The sequence below is a fragment of the Takifugu rubripes genome, chromosome 1, assembly GCF_901000725.2.
Source record: "Takifugu rubripes chromosome 1, fTakRub1.2, whole genome shotgun sequence".
In the NCBI taxonomy this organism is placed as follows: Eukaryota; Metazoa; Chordata; class Actinopteri; order Tetraodontiformes; family Tetraodontidae; genus Takifugu; species Takifugu rubripes.
In genome coordinates this window covers 23,708,191-23,727,961 of record NC_042285.1, presented here as the reverse complement: position 1 = coordinate 23,727,961, position 19,771 = coordinate 23,708,191, and the positions used below count along the sequence as shown (strand labels likewise).

Below are 19,771 nucleotides of genomic sequence, written 5' to 3'. Positions count from 1 at the left end.
ACCCTAACAGCTGATTTTTAGTTACCAGAGTTAGTGGAGCAACTGGAAGAAATAAAGTGGTGGACAACATTATTAGAGGATTTGTCTTTTGCTGAAGAGGATTTTGAATATATAGGTTAAAAGTGCGAAACCAGAAGGACTTTATATGATGTTTGAGCCCAGAGCAATCATCTGCATAAAAGTATGCAGATCTGTAAGGTGTTCTCATGTCATTTGTAAGGTATGCATAGTAGCTGAAGTAGAACAAAGAAAGAATAAAACTTTGAATCTCTTCTCTTCCAAAATACACTGCTTTCATGTACTTTATTAGACATCACATAGAAGCCTCCATTTTTGGCCATACTTTGATCTCTTTTTATTGTTTTACAAATATTAAGTTATCCACAAAAATAAAAATAACTTAGATAATAACCATATTAAAACACAAACATACGTACTTTACATTTATGACAAGAAAACATAATGCTGAAGTCTCCCAGAGATTCCTGGACAAAGTTCTGTATGTGCAAACCACTTATCAGAATAGAAATAATCTGTTACATTGACAGCATAACGCCAGATTATTTTGTCCTCTGCTTTGAACACAGAATAATAATGAAATAAATTACAATTTCTGATAAAGAGCCTCACACTTACAAATGTACTTAAGACCAACAAGGATCCTAAATTGTGCAGAGGCAGAAATCTCTATCCATTTAGTTATTGCGGACATTTGCTCTCCACATTAACACACATGACTGAAGTGTGGACAAAGTGTCAATACGGAAGCTTATAGTGTCACACAGAGAACACTGGATTTACACAACAGTAAGATCGGAGATATTCGGGTTGTGAAAGAATTGAGTTTTTGCATGACACTATATCTTTGTAGCATACCATCACGTTCATTGATGGAATCTGTGCAGCATAGTTCAGTTTTATTTACATGCTGAAAAGTGTACTTGTTAAATTAAGGTCTACCGTGCGTGAGTCTCCATTGGACCATACCACACACTGCACAGACAACACACGAAACATCATGGACAACATAACTCAGGGAAACCCATCTGTGCTGTGTTTTAGGGAAATTATATACTGGACTTCAAAGTCTCAATGCTTTCCAAACATGATCAAGGGTCCACTTACCCTGATGCAGTTTAGGTTTAATATGAAAACACGGGAACTTGACAGCTGCTACAACCATGGAAACATCTGAACGGCCCCTGGCGAGGCGGTTCCAACCTAAGTGCACCCGGTTGGTTGTGGTGAGTTAAATCCTTATTATTGTGAATCCTGTTGTCTGTTGGAAGTGTACGTAGTGACGGTAATGATCGCATATCAACTCATTCCCTATTTTTCCCGGGACTCTGACATCACTCTATATGTCGCATATATTGCTGGTGCCAAAATGGAGTATTATTTCCTCTCTACGTGCAATCTACAGGCTATTCTCAGCTCCCTCTCCCCTCCTGTTAATCAACGTGTGGTGAGGAAACAGCAATAATTCAGCAAGAAGATTTGCTCATGTTTATTTTCCTTGGTCTCCAGAAGAAAACAGTAAACCTCCGTGCGCTCTGACTTGTGGCAGCTTCAGACACGCCCTGCAAGTGCACGCTCTTCACCTAACGTGCACATACATCTGTCTACTGGCTCAGCTGTTTTATGCTCTGTCCTTGCTCTTCTGGAAACAAGTCCACCCCCCCCCCAAAAAAGGTGTGGGGCATGCATTATGCAGTCACGTTGCCCTCGCTCGATTAATTGGTCTTTATGTTGAAATGTCTGCTGTTCTTTCATCGTTTTTATATGTTTCTTCATTTGCAGACGCTGACCCACTCTGTAATTCTGCATTCTTCACACACCACATAGCAGCACCAGTGGAACTTGCAGTTGCAGCGTTCGCGCCGCGTCTGCTGCAGGATGTTGTGGCCTCTGCCGCAGCACAGACTCTCGCAGTTGTCCATGCCAGGGCTGGTCTTGTTGCAGATGCGCCCCTGCGTGCCCGCCGAGTCCGACCCCAGGTCCCGCTCGCAGAAATCCGGTGACTTTTCAAAGTACACGAGTTCGTTGATGCTTGGCCGCCGTCGGTGAGTGTGGTGGTGGTGGTGGTTGTTCTGATGGTGGTGGTGGTTGTGATGGTTGTGGTGGTTGTTATGGTTGTTGTGGTGCGAGTGGTCCAGCTGTCCGGTGTTCCGGTTGTGAGCCTTGATGAGCGTGGCAATGTGGAAGCGCTCTTTGAGAATCGACCCCACCAGCCGGAACTCCGGCGTGACCTGCCAGCAGGTCTTCAGCTGGCAGCTGCCTGACGTCCCGTGGCACTTGCATTTCCTTCTCATGTGGTCGAGCACCACCTGCAAGACACACACAGGCAAAAACAACCAAAGCTGAGTGAGGAAGCGAGCAGAGGCAAGAAAGTGAGGGAAGGGGCACAGGAAAGATTCATGACTTTCTTGGTCACTAGTACTTTTTAAAATTTAATATGTATGTTTATAGTTGCTGTATAAAAGCGGCCACAGCTTTTTATCTATTCTTTTAATCACGCAACCGTTCTTCTTTGGGAGACCCAGAATGTCCGGGACAAATATTGGCCCCGCATCGAAAAAGCCAGGTGGTGTTGCACTGTTGTCAAATATGGCGATATCAAATAACAAAGATGGATGGAGGCATCCCCAAAACACCGGCTTCCTCATTCCTCTTCAAATAACAGGTGATGACTTCAACAACACCAGCGTGTGGCAGCACCACAGGCATGTTTACCGTACATACTCTACATACTTTCACTTTATCAGTGAAATGATACAGTTCAGTTTCTGATAATTGTGCAGAATACACACGTCTATTCCACATCTGTTATTCCATTTTTACACAGCAAAGTTTGCGTGCGTGCGCTTATCAGTTATCACCTTTTCTAAACTATAAGATCCAATTACCATCAGGAACACTGGGCCACCCAGAGCACTGACAGATGTGGCTGCTGTCGCTGCCCTTATCAGCACACACGTATACACACATGCTGGACAATAGAGCACTTATTCCACTCATGTGGCAGCAATAATAATAGCCTTTATAGGCACAATCACACATTGACATCTGTCACTGGTGCGCTCTGTGTCATCCATGCAGAATAGGACAAAAATGGTGAACTGAGTGGGAATTTACTGGGACTTCCCAAGATGTATGCATATTTTATTTGCATACTAAATCACACTGTTATTCAAGTCTCTTAAATTATGTACTTCACTTGTTGGTTTGCTGACCAACTAAGACTGGTCTTGTGGGTTTATTGGTTTCTGTATCCTTGCTACAAACGAAATGGGAAGATTAATGAAGGCTGAAAAATATGCTTCCTCATTGTAGATGAATGAATGAAGAGGTGGATGACAAATACCGATACGTGTGCTTGCTTGACTCATTTGTTTGAAATGAACCGAAACAAGAGGAGCAAAAGAAACCACAAGGATAAAATAAAAGAGAAATCAGTCACCGGCTAAAATAACCAGAAACTGGTGACTCAGGTGGCCTTTGCAAACCCTGGGGAGGGGAGCTTCATCAGGTTAGTCTGTTCAGGCCAATTTCTGTTTATTTAATGATGATGTCTCTATTACACAAATCGTTTCTCTAAATCTAATACTGCAGATGTGTTTTATTTTGCTATACCTCATCAAACCCTCCAGTCATAGGAATAAATACATCCCCTAATGTTTTTTTAGATTTTTTTTTTAAACAGAAAGGGATAACGGATGACGTATTTTGGATAAACAGGGCTCTGTTGTTTTTGGGACAATTTAAAAACAAGGTTTTTATCGTCTCTGAAAAATGCTGGAGGCAGTCAAACTTTATAGTAAACATGATAACAGCACCCGCGCTCCGACTGAAGCACTTGGCTGGGTTTATAGGTGGAGAAGCAGCTCCAGAAACACAACCGTGCTGGCCTAAAAACTCACAGCAAAGTCTGTAATCATAAAACTCTCCAACCCACTGAAACCTTAAAGACACAAACTGGCCGGGGGTTTTAATTGCATCCACATTGCTACTGTTTGGAGGTGCACTGCATTAACAGCAGGATGCAATGTTGAAATGAGATCCAAACAGCTTTAAATATATAGACGTGTAATTACAGTGAATATTATATACGAGAGAGCTTATTCATTTTTAATTTTACTAGTTTTATTACATTACACACGTGTCCTGTGTTTAAAGAGCTGGTTGGGTTTCTGAGAATGAAAAAAGGCAGAAACTCTGATTCAAAATCATTCATATCTGGTTCAAATACACACTCCCAAACCAACAAGTAAAACAACACACATTCAAGCTATACATACATGCATCTGTCATATTGCACTTTGAGCTACATTTTATCAAACCAAAAACTTTTCTTTCCATTATCTGGAAACATATTCAACTGAATATCCTCCTAATAACATTTAAAAACTCAGGAAGCCTATGATTTTCTGACTTTGTTCTTTTCTTTTCAAACTTACACCTTGGGCTATGTCTGTGTTTATGATTCCCCATGAAACTACTGTGAAAAGGGGAAGAAAACAACATGATTTATGATGTTCTCATTGTAGGCTTTGTAAAAGTTCCCCGAAGACAGATGGGCCCCGGTGAAGGTGGAGGTGGAGCCGGGTGCTAGGGCTGAAAGGAGGGAGTAAAATAAATGTGGGGGCGAGAGGCGGAGAGAAAAGAGGATGACAGGATGAGGAGATGATCTCTGGATCATCTCCGCTGTCCCTACACCTGTGTGTCTCTGGGGGTTATTATAAATCATCTGTCTGTCCGACCATCACCACCAGGGGCTCATCTATTATGTCCTGCTGCTTATCTAGCCTCCTTAGGACCCTTATCTAACCTGCCCTCAGCTGTAATCACATCTGTAGAGAGCGCTGGGAAAGAAAAGAAAGAAAGAAAAGAAAGAAATCTTAAATTCTTTAAGAGCCTTCTAGAAGTCCCCAATAATGCACACTCTGAGTTTAAGCAGAGCTAAATGAAATGTCAAGTTTTATGGAAAAATACAAGGAAAATGAAGGACAAGTACTAGCCTAAATGCTAAGTTTACACTGTATATGTAAATATATGCTAAGATGATGGATTTCATGGTTGTACCTCAGTTTACACATGCATTTTTGAAATGCTTCGGCATCATTGTTGGAACGCAGTTGCATCTGGCAAATTGTAATTGGGAAAGGTAAAGTTGGCCATAAAACAACCCCAACCAGAGATCAAACACAACATGTTGGTGACAGATTACAACTACTGGCTACACAATAAAGCAGGAAAAAGTTCACACTTGGGTCAGAGAACAGTGTGTAATGAAAGATGTTAACGATTAGATGGAAACAGTGACAGGATTCATTACGAAGGTGTCAAGTCCAAAAATGCCAGTTGAATTTAAACGGCAGCAGGTTAAAAAAAAAAAAGCAATCTCCTTTAAATGGAGTAGAAGGATCAAGCAGAATCAAACAAGAGCAGCAGAGAAAGAGTGATGACAAGTAGCCCAGGTTTCCAGCCAGAACTGAACCACAAAAGTTACAGTTATGTGCGCACAAGTACAGACCTGCGTTCAGGCTTTGTTCTGTTTATTTGTTTGTTTCACACATGACCTGATGAAGTCATCAGAGGAATGTTGAGTGAATCAAGGGGTTTGGTTTAAACAGAACCTTTACGTCAGTGCATAACTCATGTTGTGCTTTTACTGTAAACAAATGTGATTTGATTTTTCCGGTCAACGGATTTAATACTTTCATTTCTTTTGATGGCAAATGGAGTGATTTCTGCCTCATTTGCCAATGAGTTCTGACTATTTAGGTTAATTAAATTAAAGCTGTGATTTGTAGCATTAATAGGATTGAAAAGAACTCCAAAGACATGTCCAATGTGTATTACAGCCTGTATTATAGCCTGATGACTGCTGGGATTGGTTCCAGCAGCCCCCGTGGCCTTGATTGGGAACAAGTGATGGTTGGTTTCCTTATGTAAGCCGCTTTTTAAATACACTGTAAACACCATTTACCAAGAAAACCTGTCTGATTTTTTTTTCATGTTTCCTGTAAGAATTAGATGCGGAACCTCTTCAAAGACATGAGCATCGGATCATTTGGGTCCTGATAGGTTCAAACTCAGGTCTCCCACATGACTATTCCGTGTCTTACTAATGCTCAGTGAGATAAATTGATTGGAAATTCTTGGATTCTTTTGTTGTTGTTTACTATAGTTGGTCTCTAATGCCAGTTAGCCTTCTAACATGGCAGCATTCAAGTACCCGTAACAGCCCTGTCAATTGTCCCCAGTGTCCAAAGTCTTACCACAATCTTTGGGATAATATTAATCATTTAGCTCAATGGATTTGGTAATGGCTTAATACATTATTTTATGTGTACAAGAAAGATTCTTGCAGGAGGACACATCAAACACAAGCCAAACATAGCGATAATCAGAAGCCAGTAAAGATCTGAGCAAGCAGCTGTGCTCCTACTTATCAAACAGGCGGCCTCAATATAGCATTGCCTGAAACTTAAGTCACATTCCAACACAGGAAACAGGAAATATCCTCTACAAGGTGCTAGAGCCACAAGCAGCCACACTCCACCTGCACGTGTTTGATTTATGACTTTAACTTGATCGTTTAATCGCCAGTCCCTGTGTCATCCCTGCTATCCACCTTTGAGAAAATCCCGGTTTAATGTCTATGCCTCCCACAGTCGACACCCGAAAAAGTCTGCATGCAGCCTTCAGTTTCCTAGTTCAAAAGAAACCTACTGAAGGACATTTAAAGGCAAGCAAAAAGCCAAGGCGATATCAAAGCACGCAAACAAATCCCACAGCAGCACATTAAGCCCAGACATCACTTTAAACTAATCAAACGCTCTGCTTCAAAAGAGCAGCTAAGCATACGGAGATAAGTATATTACGCGCAGCCACAATGACAGACTGGGCAAACGCGTAGTAGCTACACAGCGATGACAATGAGAGAGAGTGTGTGTCTCTGTATACTCCAGCTATTACTGTAATATGCACACAATGTCCACAGCTTTAATCCGCAGTCTAATAAAATGTTATGACCAACCTAAGAACTTCCACCTGTCGAGATTTTATTTGACCGCATATATTTACACATGAGCTGGTGTGTAATAAATAGAATGTGATGGGTAGAGTTGTTGTGCATGCTGTTGATGTGTGTGTTTGTGTGTGTGTGTGTGTGTATACTGTTCAAATGCAGTGGAACGCTGTGCACACCACTGATTACATCAAAAGGCCTTTGCGGAGCCCAAGACTAACACTGAAATGATGTGGCCGTTTCCGATTGCGCACATTTGGCTTTTTGTGTGGCTTCCCGGTAAAGGAATTTACATGAAAGAGCTCTCCGGAGGATTTTATCGCAGCTATCAAGTTAAATTAGGCTTCAAATATTCCAAGAGTCCCGCAATTGTCCGTTTAATGGGTATACATCAATAAATCAAAGTTACTGCAAATTGTGCATTATATCAAGAGTAAAGAGAAAAAGCCTTTGAGACCGAACAGATGTGTAAATCCAGGTCATTACAGATGTTGTGTCCCTGCAGGGCCACATCAACAGGAGGATGTTTGATTTGGAGACAAGGTTTTGACTGGATTTGCTCTTGTTGGCATAAGATGAGAGGAGAGCATCTCTCTGTGTTGCATATCCTTTGCAAACAAGACGTTACTAAGTAAAAGAAACTTCTGACAGTAGTTTGATTGACAGATATCTAGCATCTAGTCCAGGGCTCGGCAACCCGCGGCTCTGGAGCCGCATGTGGCTCTTTGGCGCCGCCCTAGTGGCTTCCTGGAGCTTTTTCAAAAATATGAAAATGGAAATTGTTTTAATATAATTTCTGTATGAGGAAAAACGTGACAAACATTCTTAAAGTTTTCCAATGCTGTATAAAGGTGTATAATAAATATTTAATTTCAACAAGTCATTATAATGGAAGGTAAACTTAAAGCTCCATCGTACAGCAGAGTGGCCACGTGGTGCGTCATTCTCTCCAGGATGCGCTGCAGGGAAAATAAACATTTCATCATGAATGCTCATTATGTATTTGTAGCCTACTTATCATTTGGAAAGTAGGCTAATACAGCTAATATAGACACTTACAGCATGTGTTGCCTTTATTATAAGCCCTATATAAGGCTTTAATTTTTTGCGGCTCCAGACAGATTTCTTTCTTGTTTTTTTGGTCCAATATGGCTCTTCCAACATTTTGGGTTGCCGACCCCTGATCTAGTCTATTTGGTTCCATTATATGACCCATCTCGTACTTGCAAAACCCTAAAAAGAAGCGATAACTTCCGTTTCACTTTGATAGGAGTGCCAAACTGAACTGCAGTATCGGGTCTGCACTGGCTCACCTTTCTCTCTTGCACCTGCTCACTGACTCATGCCCTTCAAAAAGAATCAATAAAACACAAATGACACTGGCAGTGACATCAGCTCTGGAAAAACACCTCAAATCAAGCTAAATTAAGAAATGTTAATTGTCCCTTATGAAAAGGGGGATTCCTCTCCCTCTGACTTTCTGTCTCTCACACATTCTTGCTGCCCTTCACTCCCTTTACGCTATCTGAGGATCGCTCATTCTAATTACTAAGCCACGCTTGGCAAAGATACGGCGGTACTGAGCTGTTACAGAGTCAGCACTGTCACCACCTGCCTAATGAACGGGCAGGACTGAACAGAGTCTCAGCATAGCTCTGAGCGGCGCAACATGAATGCGGCAGAGTGTGCCAAGCGTTTGTTTTGATTCTGTCAATTATTGAGTAGCGCAGCAAAAATAATTAAAAGAGAAGAAATTGGCAGGGGAATTTATGAACCTGATGAAATATTTCCATGCCATAAGCAGCCGCTTTTAAGCATGTTGTCAAACTTTTAAAAGAGATCATATTAACAACCGAACAGTAGCACATTTTGTTTAATTGCAACCACATCCTTTTCCCAGAAATGAGCTACAGGCTGATACAGACCCGTTTACTTAATTATTAGGCTAAAAATTAAGATGGATTAAATCTGACTCCTCAGTTTACAGTGTTGTTTCGGTAATCAGCCCTGCTGCAGAGGAGCTGGAGAGGAGGTACAGCAAGACAGGGCAAGAGGGGAGGGAAGGAAGGGCGATCTCTTTCTACTTTCCGCACCAGCGTTTGAAGTCTAAAATCTTTTGCAGGGTTTTAAACATCTGTTTCCAAACTTCCAGCAGCCACTAATTAGGGCTAAAAACAAGACGGGACGCCGTGAGAACCCTGGGGTGGGCAAGAGGCGACATGCACACCCGGCTAAAAAAACCACCACATTCTTCTGTTTAAAGAAGGCTTCACGGAGAGGAGGGGAGAGTGCGGAGGGGGGGGGGGGGGGGGGGAGCAGGGCAGAGGGAGATGAGGTGGTGGTGGGTTAGATACAATAGGGGTAGGAGACCCCACCTGCCAGAGGTTTACTGTTTGATTTTGGGTCATGTGCATCTTGGTCAGGTTTGTTGCTATGTTCTTAATCATCTTTAGTGTCAGAGCTCTGCAGTTGCTAAGGCAACAATTTTTTTCCACTAACTTTCACTGAACGTCTCTTAGGCACAGATCTCCGGTCTATGGTGAGCTGTAAACACTTCTAACAAAGCTGCTCTAAACATCTGCAAACAATGGCATTTTATTCTGTTAGAAGGCTGCAAATCTCTTCCAATTTTCCACTAGGCGTAACCAAATCCATCGAGTAAGTGGTTAGAGTTTGGATCCCAGTGAGTTTAGCAGGGTTCATCAAGACTGTATCCAAATGAGGGGGGGGGGGTGAACCCCAGAAGCTCTGGATGTCTGTTAAACCTGACAAACACCAAGAATTACAGCCAGACCAGCTGCTAATCAGGAGTCACATCCACTACTACTGAACTCATCGAAGATGCTTTTCCAGACTTCAAGCAGGAAAATGGAGAGCCAATCAGAGGAGTACATGCATCTTGGACGCATAATATTTGCACTTTCCTGTAAATCATCTGTTTATGGCCCAGGGTTTGACCTGGAAGAAGCATGCTGCAGTTGATGCTATCAGCTCAGCTTCACTGCTCAAAATACTGCCAGTTTGCTACAATTGCCATCAATACTGACCTGATGAAGGCCTCTGCGCATTTCAACGGAGCCAGACATTCTTGGTCAATAACTTAATTGTCCTCACATGATTGTTACTGGCATAAGGATGGCAGTCCAATTACAGCAAGTGACCTAGTTACAATACAACCAGAATGGTCCCTTCCAGTATTAGTGACCACACATCTACAAGGTCATGTACGTTTCTTTTTCCACTTACAAGTTTAGTTTTAAAGCCATCATGTCAAAACTTCAGCAGGATTTGTTTTGTTTAAATTGCTGGCAGCAGTATTGTAAAAATAATCCATTTTCTACATATAACTGAGGGTGTTGCACTTATGTACTAAAGTAAATATAAGAATATGAGGGTAATTGATGCATGTGGTGTCATACAAAGGATAAAAACAGTGGGTGACATTATCAAATGAAGTCTGAGGGCAGGACTAGCTGTTCCAAGTCTGAAAATTATGTCATTTACACATTATTTTCTTTGGAATGTGTAACACCTTTTTTGTTTTAAGGTCCCCTTTTTATTACATTGGACAGTGAGGACTGTACAAAAGGCTTTCCCAAAAACAAGGAGATCATATTGTCGGTGTTTTGGACATGTGACAATGTATAAGTCACTCTGTGTCAGGACATTGAGAAACTCTTTGACACCAACTTTCATAATGTTACTGCATCCAATTACCAAAGAACCCAAAGGACCACATTTCTTTCCTTGTCTCATGAGCTCATAAGCACTCTTGTCATATCAGCTCCCCACCCTGGCTTTATTAATTGCACCACACTGATTTGAATTTGCTGATTCTACAACTGTACCAACAATCTGAGCCACTGCGAGAGGGCTGCTGTTGCCGAGTGTGGCTGACAAGCTCCGCGCAGTGTTTTGTCTGCTTAATCAAGGAAACAAGAGCTAAACTGATTGAAAGATAACAGAGACAAATTGGTGAGGAGGAAACTGGAAACAATGAGCAATTTCGGTGCTCACCATACCTCTGGTCCACTGCGGAGTGTCATCGAGGCTTTTCACTGCTGTTTATATCTTTCTATCACTTTGCCCAGAGCAGTTGCCTCTTTTGCAGAGCTGATCAAAGTGTAATTATTACAAGATGGTTAAAAAAATGCCGATTGAGTATTTAACAGAGGCCATGTGTTGCTGTGCGTCACCTTAATGTAACATTTATCAGACTGTTCTTCATCAGGCCAGACAGTCCCACCTGACTGTCCCAAGGAATTTGGATTATTGCTTTATGTTTTTACAATAGATTTGGCCCCACTGAATATGTCAATACAACCCTATATTAAACATATGGCTTCACATTCAGATAGTTTAATCATTGCGAAAAAGTGTTTTTACCTAATTCAGCATTGGATGAAATCAGCAACTACACTTTACTCTTGTGATATAAAGAATCATCATTAAAAAAAAGGAAAATTATCATAAAAAGATGCAGCCACTAAAAGTTTGGTCCATACATCAGATCTGACTGATAACAATGAGTCGCAGCAGGTTAAAGTTGTGCAAGATAGATTTCCATTCATCCTGCTTTACTTTAATTACTTCTAATTGTCTTTAAATACCTGACCCCCTGTCCTTTTGTCAACCTGCCCAGGGAAATTTAGTGTACTATTGCACAGCACCAGAAAACCACATGTGCTATTTGTATCATTATGGTGCTTTGTGCATGTACCCATTGTTTAACAGTGTAATGCACAATGTATAATGCTCAAAATTATTATTTACATTCATTGGAAGGAGAACATTTAAGTTAATTCCAGTCTGGCCAAGCAAAAGCTAAGAGGGGAGATATTTGTGTCTCTTTCCACTCACCTGCCTCCCCACTCGATTATTATGCAGCCTCATGCGGGCGTGGATGTCCCTGTAGGTTTCACGAGCATCAAGGAAGTCCCTGGAGAACTTTTCTCCAAACTCCACATCAGGGCTGCAGCCACCCCATTCCCAGGAGTCCTGTGGTCCCGGGAGGTCAGCAGGGAAGTGCTCCATGACACCATGGACCATACCCTTCCCGCGATGGATGGCCTCCAGTTGCAAACGGTGGAGTTTGATTCGGAAGGCTTCCTCGTCCCCGCGCCGCTTCTCATCACAGCTGCAAGCCTTCAGTTTGCCCATCGAGCACGCGTTGGCCACTGCGTGCACCACACCGGCTGCTGCTATGGCATAAGCAAAGGCGCTCTCTCTGAAACCTATAAGGATAAAGGACAGAATAGTTAAAAAAAATAGCCACATAAAAAGGTCAAAGGTTATTATAAATATCCTAATCTGGAAGAGGACTTTGGAAAAGAATGGAAATGTCTCCATCAGAGTTAGTCCGTAAAAAAAAGGATTGAAACTGTCCAAACTGGTCCTGTTAAGTCCCATTGTAAATTACTTGAAAATTACAGTACATGAAAAACAAGATCTCTGTAAATATTTAGCAGTTTACTCAAGTGAGTCAGGAACAGGCTTAAGAAACATTTGCAGATTTAGCAGACAGGCTGCAGCGTGTCTGCGTGTGTGACAGGAGCCATTGAATCAAAAATGCATTTAAAGTCTCTCATTAAAGCTGACAGCGTCAAAATGCAAGTTCCTACCAAATAAATTAAATTAAGTAAATTATTATACAGTTTAAAACAAATGAAAAACAATAACCTTGTTTTCTGTCATTTTTTTAAAAACCAGAAAAACTCTATCCAAAAAGTTGAAAGTAACAACTTTTGATTCATTTGTCCTTGACAGAGTACCATTGCAAAACTGCTGACAAAAGTTTTAAGATGATCTTTCAAGTCTTCATCATAGCCCCTTTATCTCACAGCACCAAAATAAGAATGACATAAGAAATCTCTTAACCTCATTGTCAGTAACACGAGTCACAATGTTTGCGAATTTGCAAATTGCACGCCTTGTTTCACACCCAATCAATAACACTGTAGCAAAACTTGCCTCTCTTGCCTCACACACACACGCACACACACACACACACATCGGCATGTGTGTGCCAAGACTGATATAACAAGGGGAAACATCTGGGACAATAACAATTAAGTGTTCCAAACACTTGCATGCTTTGTCTCTGTGGGTCAGCTGAACATGAACAGACCCACACCACTCCCATCACTGGAGGGCTCACAGAGGACTCATATTAAACATGACTGTGTCTCATGTCTGATGTAGATTTTGTGCAGTAGACCTCTTTTTATCCAGCTCTACACCATATTAGATTGGAATTGGGCGCATGTGATAGAATGATTATCAAATCCAGAAGGAGAATTTGGTATTTTGGCAACTACAGGGTAACAAACTGGTCCTGCTTTTTAAATAATTGCCAAATCCGAAAATACAGTTGCAAAAAAATCAGCAATAGAGTGAGATTTGTAGCGTCGGTGGGCTAAATGGCTATAGAGTCCATAGTTCTTCACACCTCCAAAAGAATCCTCTTGTATCATTTTCAACTCAAGAAAGACCAAGAAACTACACTTGTATTGAATGTTGCTGTCACGTAAGTATGTGTATACGTATTTAAATATGTGTTGACAATTAATGTATTTTCACATATTCTATTTTCACGTATTCTATAAACCTAAAACCTAACAGACTTCTAATTTAGTGACATAAACTCTTTGTTTTTTGTGGTCAGAGAAAGTTTGATGTATGTTTTAAAAAGTTAGGAGGTTGATTATGTCATATTGCAGCCCTTGCTTAGTAATTTAGTTGAATTGGCTTAGTCGGAAAAAGCACATGAAATGACTACGTGCGTAATCTCCTTGTATAAGGTGTGACCGCTTTTGCCTTTAGAAGCTAAACACATCCCTTTCTTCAACAATCCAGTTATAGTATGTCTCTCTTAAAAGCACACACCCTTTCAGTGTAAACATGTATACATTTGAGGCTGACTTTCATTATGTGCAAACAAACAAGCGAAAACTTCAAGATCTCGTTGCAAAAATTCAGAACTTGGGCCTTGGTGCTTGAAACCTCTTGCAACCATCAGGTTCTGTAAAAGCAGAGCCACTGGCTCTCGGTGTAGAACTAGTGCAGATTAGAATGGAAACTTGTAAAGAAAACATGAAAAGAAACCACTCAGGAGTTTATTGCCCACTGCTTGAAGGGGAAACGCTTCAGGCTGCTTGTTGGAGTCAAATAAAAACTTATGAACTGCAACTCGATGTGTGTATGCCTGTGTGTGTGTGTGTGTGTGTGTGTGTGTGTGTGTGTGTGTGTGTGTGTGTGTGTTTATGCTTTTTGATTTTGTTTTCTGATATAGAATCTGATATTACACATATTTTAAACCTTTGTTTGACAGAGACCATTTAATATGAGTGATTAAAACATACAAACTTAATGACTTAGAAAAGGAACATATATTTAAAAGGGAAACATGTGTCAGAGCTCAATGTACTGCATCCTTCTCTTATTCAAATTAGAATAGGTGCTGCGAAGGGAGGGCCTGCAGCTCTGTCTGTGTGCTGTGTGTTGACCCAGTGTTGAGCACATTCAGCCTGAACAGTGTGAAAAGAACGCAGCCATCTTATTTGTCTCAATAGAACCGTTGCATTGTGGAGGTGTCAACAGAGGGGAGGTGAGTATTACACTGAGTCATCCAGCAAAAAAAAAAAAAGTTGAACCAGTGTCAACACTGAAGGCAAAAGCAAGACAAAGTCCCAGTTGAAGTAAAAAAAATAATGGATTTGACCTAATCGCGCAATGTGAATGTCATATGACACCTTCCACATGCAAACCTGTTCATTATAGGCCACAATATCACTATTACACTCAGGAGGATTATTCCAGAAAAAAACCAAAAAAAACTCAAAGGCCACTTTTTATAGTTTCCAGACATATGGACATTGTGGCAAGCGTGTTCTCTGATTTTTGAATTTACACTCAGCAAAAATCACACAGACTTTCTGAATTGGGTTTAAGCAGCAATGATCCACGTCTCTGGCTTCCACTTTTGCCTTTATCATTGAGTCACATTTATCCCATATTTCCTAATCACATTGCAGGAGAAAACCATCAGGTGTGTGCAAACAAGAATAAATGTAAGCTGACATTAACATACTGTCAGTATGGTATCTGGATTTATGATCTGTTTCCGATAAGCATTTGTCAGAAATCAACTGCATATCTACCCACACCCCCACCACCACCACTATCTCGTCCTCATAAGGAGGAAAGTGAGAGGGATGAGCCAGATTGGCACTTAGGCATCTCCTTATATGTGGGAAGCCTGTTTTAGCTCTAGCACTATACTCTGAGCCTGGCTCTGAAATATAGGCCCCTGGAAGACAGGAAATAAATCAATCTAACAAATAATTCACCGGCTGCGGCTACGCCCGGCTGAACTGATGGCAGAGAAAGTGACAAAATGGATTAAAGATTGAAAAGTGACTGTCACTTTGTGTTACAGAAACCGACTAAACAGGTTTATGCTTTTGCCACCGAGAGTTGGGAAAGTGCTGAGAGCAAATTCACAAGCACTTGCACTGGCAAGGGAAGTAAAAGCATTAGGAGCCGCACAGCGACAGGGGGACACGGACTCAGTGACAAAAAAAGAGAGGGAAAAAAAGACTTGCCTGACATCCTCTTTAGCCTACTTTTTAATGCAAGCTTGCAAAGTTATCAGAATCCACCAGTGGACGGACACGTGGCAGAGTGCAGCATCAGATGGCGTAACGTTGCACTTCAAAAAAATGAAATTTGGCTTCCTTTCCTTGGCTTTAGATTACATTTTATTCAATGACGAAAGCATAAAAACATCAGCTTTTGGTCATCTATGGGACATCCTACTAACACGTCTCGTCTTCTGGACAGCAACCCTCTGATTCCAGTCAGCTAACCGCCTGTTCTAATGATGATAAACAGCCTCTCATTCAGTTAGACAGCAGTGAAAGTGAGACCAGAGGTGTGTGAGCATGCGCTGCACTTACTCACCGCAAAACCTGTCGGGAGGAAGACTTAACAAAAATGTAATGATTGTGTTGCATGCTGATTAAGGCGTGCAAGAGTTATGGCAACACACTCTGGGAGGATCTGTCACTCGGACGGTTTATCATATTTTTTTTAATAACGACGCAGAACTTTCCAACCAGCTTTTTAAATTCATTAAAATCTGAAAAAAATACCACAGACAATGTTCTATCAGTGCCATCGGGCTCCAGTGATGATGGAAATATATATATAAAAAAAAAAAACAGAACATAAAAAAATATCATTATTTGAGGAGCTTGACAGTTTAACCAAACAGATACTGGTTGCAAATGCTATCATTGATAATAAATTCAGCATTTATTTCCAAGCTGCCATCTTCTCCTGAGGGAGGGATATACTCAAACCACCTAACGTTGTTAATCCATCCAGGCATTCTGGCAACAAAGAACCCAATGCCTCTTCCAGTCAATAACGGATGAGGAGATCTGAAGACTTCCCAATGCTGAAGCTCCTCTTTCATCCTTTGTGGCTGACTTGCAAAGCTGTGAGCACTACAAAGCGTCAGAGAAACTGATCTGCAGCAGCTTTGGTAATCTTCAGGTGACTAACTGCTTTTGAAGTTACCTGCTCTTTTGTTATGGAGGAGATACAGTATTGGTTAGAAATGGGATCCTGGTCCGCTGGTCACTACACACAAGCCAACCATTTTGGCTCCAGAGGTGCGTCCTTGGAAACCACCACCACCTGTCTCAGCTGTTATTCTACGGCTTGTTGGCGATGTGTACCATCTTGATGCGTACGCCTAATCTTTCAAAGGTGTTTTATCAAAGTGTGTTTGAGGATGAAAGCACGACCCCTTTGAAGACCTAACTTTAGAACTGCAACCAGTGGTGACGTCTTGCCTCAGTACACTACACTTCACATCAGTAGGTGGCTTTTTATTTTTTTAAATTGTCTTACATTCATGAATTAATTATTCATTTCATTATTTAGTTTCACAATCTCGATTTTCTGCAGCTAAAATGCTGGCAAGATATAAAAATTGATCACATCACAATTCTCACTTAACAGGCTTCCTGACCATCATAGTATTGATTTTGGAATTTAGAGAGCTCTCTGTCTGTCTGAGCTCTAATTAGAGAGCTGAAGTCAGCCAATCAATTGTTCAGAATGCTTAATGTGTGGAAAATCACACGTTAAATTGTTAAATGTCCAGATATTCTTCCTGGCCTTTGGTTTAAAGTTAGAATTTGTTTATTTTATAGTGCATTTTCTTAACTTTATGTCATGGGAATTTATTTCTGTTATGCTCTGTTTGTTATTGTGTTCGTTTTGTTGCTATAATTTTAATATTCAGCTTTGTTAGTTTGAACATTTTAAAATAAAGTTAATTTGAAAGTATTTGAATTTGAATTGATGATAATTTTACAGGAAAATTATTTCATCCTGACCAGGAATAAGGACTGACCTCTTTTGAAGACTATGCTGTCATAAGGTATTTTGTTCCTGGTCTCCAGGCTGGAGCAGTTCCAGCGGTGTCCTCTGAACTGGTGCTGGCATTCATGGATGGCAATCTGGATTCCCTGGATTGCGGAGGCTGTAACGTCTGGATTACGCATGCACACCTCTAGCTGGCGCCGTGTCAGTCCTGGCAGCGTCAGACACACTGTGTTGGCGTTGAGGATGGGATCAATATTGGGAAGCTTCAGGCCCAAGATTTCATTGGAGTCTACCCTGCATGCAGATCACACGGCAAGTTATTGACAAGAAAAACACATGACAAATCTTCTGTCCTTACTTCTGTCTTACTCAGGTCTTGTAAAACCATCAATCTTCATGAAGAAAAACACTCTTGAGGCTATTAGGTGTTTCATTTTCTGTTAATTTACTTTCTGATCCCATCTGGTAATCCTGTGGTTGTTTAATGAAAGGAAATTAGAAAAGCGATAAAGAAATCCTAATGCTTTTAAATGACCTTTGAATATTGGAATTGAATGGAAAAAAGTGGCCCTGACTAGTTCTGTTTGGTTTCCTATCCATTAAAAAAGAGCACATAAGTGACAAAGCAAAAAAAAAAAATCACCTCAGGAAATTTGCAAATTCAAGCCCCCTTCTGTTCCCTACCGAGTGCTGTAGATCACTCATGTGAACAGCAGTCATTGGGCCGACGGTGGCCAAAGCTCCTTTCAACTTCACAGGGAAACACGGCGATAACAAGGGAAAACCCTCTTTTCTTCCGCATTAGGAGCAAAACACAGGCTGCCTTTGACTTATGTTCAACGGACGCACACGTCAGGCACAGCTGCGTGGGACGCACATGCACATCAGTTTACACAGAGTCAACGTGCACACACAACTCGCAGCTGTAGAAAGTTTTTTCAACCGCTCAGAAGACACACAAATGCGAGTGTTTACACTGCCTTGATCTCGAGCTGCAGCCAACACAACTTCCTGTGACATGAACCTAGTTTTTCTAGGTGCCACACTACTAATTCCAGTTAGGCGTCTGTTGCTACCTGTTATGTTTGCCACTTTACTGGAGACCTGTTTCAACAACTATCTTTCCAAAGGGCAAATTTTTATTGATCTGAAACACCGGAATGCATGGGAAACAGACAACCGGCAATTGAAAGGAGTAACTTGGAAAACCAGCTGTTTAATTGGTTGTTGTCTTTGTGCTTTTTTTAGACTTAACTTTAAAGACTCATTAAAAGTGACACATTTACTCTAGGAAATCTTAATACTTTTTCCCCTAAAGAGTAGTTCTTGCTTTGATAGAATAAAACATATGAATGCAATCAACAAAGCTGTTAAAGTAATACTTTTTAAGCATTCAACTTACCTTTTAACCAAGAGGCTGATAACAACCAACACACATGTTACTCTGAGACCTGAGTGCTCCATATCTTCCCTTAGATTTACTTAAAAAGAAGCAACAAAAATAGATCAGATTAGAATCCCATATCCAGCCTCAAAGTACAGGAGAGATGAAAAAGTAGATGGAGGATGGAGGTCGGGACAGGTCCGGCACCTCCGTTGACAGGCTCCAGATGTGCGCGATAGACCACTCAAAAAGTTTCACCGACCTCTAAACTTTTCCCTAGAATCGGTAGTTGACTTCGTGATTTCTCAAAGAAATCTGCACACAACCCGGAATGTTTGCATCTATGAAATGTCCAAGCTGAAGCGAAAGATACTGACGGCGCTTTAAATGAAATCTGCCTGACTGATGGCTCAGTGCGCGCAGACGGTCCTCTAAACTACTGCACTTAGCGCTCCGCCAGCCCACTTTTTTGCGTCAGCCAAGGAGTTGGAGAGCGTCGAGGGAGGTCAAGTGCCTCGTTAGAGCAGGATAGAGATCCGTTCAGATAAGGGAAGCTGTTCGCTGAGCCTGCGCCCCCTGTGAGGTCGAACGCTGATGTTCAGCCGCGGCGCGCTGGATAAACGTGACGGAGCGCAAAGACGCACAAGTTCAAAGAGACGAGGAGGAAACGGCCAAAAGTGCGAATGACGAGTTCTAATAAGTGATTAGATGTTTAAGCTGATGGTGCATAAGTTGAAAACTTTGTCATAGAAAAGCAAAATTGTCTAAATGAAGTTATTTTTTTTACAAAATAATTGTTAAAAATGTCTAAAACCAGATATCACACTTACATACACATGCAGTACACACACTCGCACGCACGCACGCACACACACACACACACACACACACACACATGATATTGCTAATGTAAAAAGAGCACATTTTCACTTCTGTCTCATGGTGGTCAGGCTTAA

General features: G+C 41.3%; 1 protein-coding gene across 2 annotated transcripts; it reads right to left on the bottom strand.

The window, feature by feature from the left end:
- Positions 1 to 273: 273 nt before the first annotated feature.
- On the bottom strand, positions 274 to 19,278 carry wnt10a (wingless-type MMTV integration site family, member 10a). Of its 2 annotated transcripts, XM_029849839.1 has the most exons (5): positions 19,078 to 19,278; positions 18,834 to 18,912; positions 17,460 to 17,725; positions 11,894 to 12,267; positions 274 to 2,327 (listed from the first exon to the last, which is right to left on the bottom strand). In XM_029849839.1, the coding sequence occupies exons 2-5, from the start codon at positions 18,893 to 18,895 to the stop codon at positions 1,791 to 1,793; spliced, it is 1,239 nt and encodes a 412-aa protein (XP_029705699.1). In that variant the 5' UTR covers positions 18,896 to 18,912; positions 19,078 to 19,278; the 3' UTR covers positions 274 to 1,790. The 2 variants fall into 2 exon arrangements, with proteins under 2 accessions (XP_029705699.1, XP_003962108.1); XM_003962059.3 differs by having other exon boundaries at positions 18,834 to 19,277.
- Positions 19,279 to 19,771: the final 493 nt, after the last annotated feature.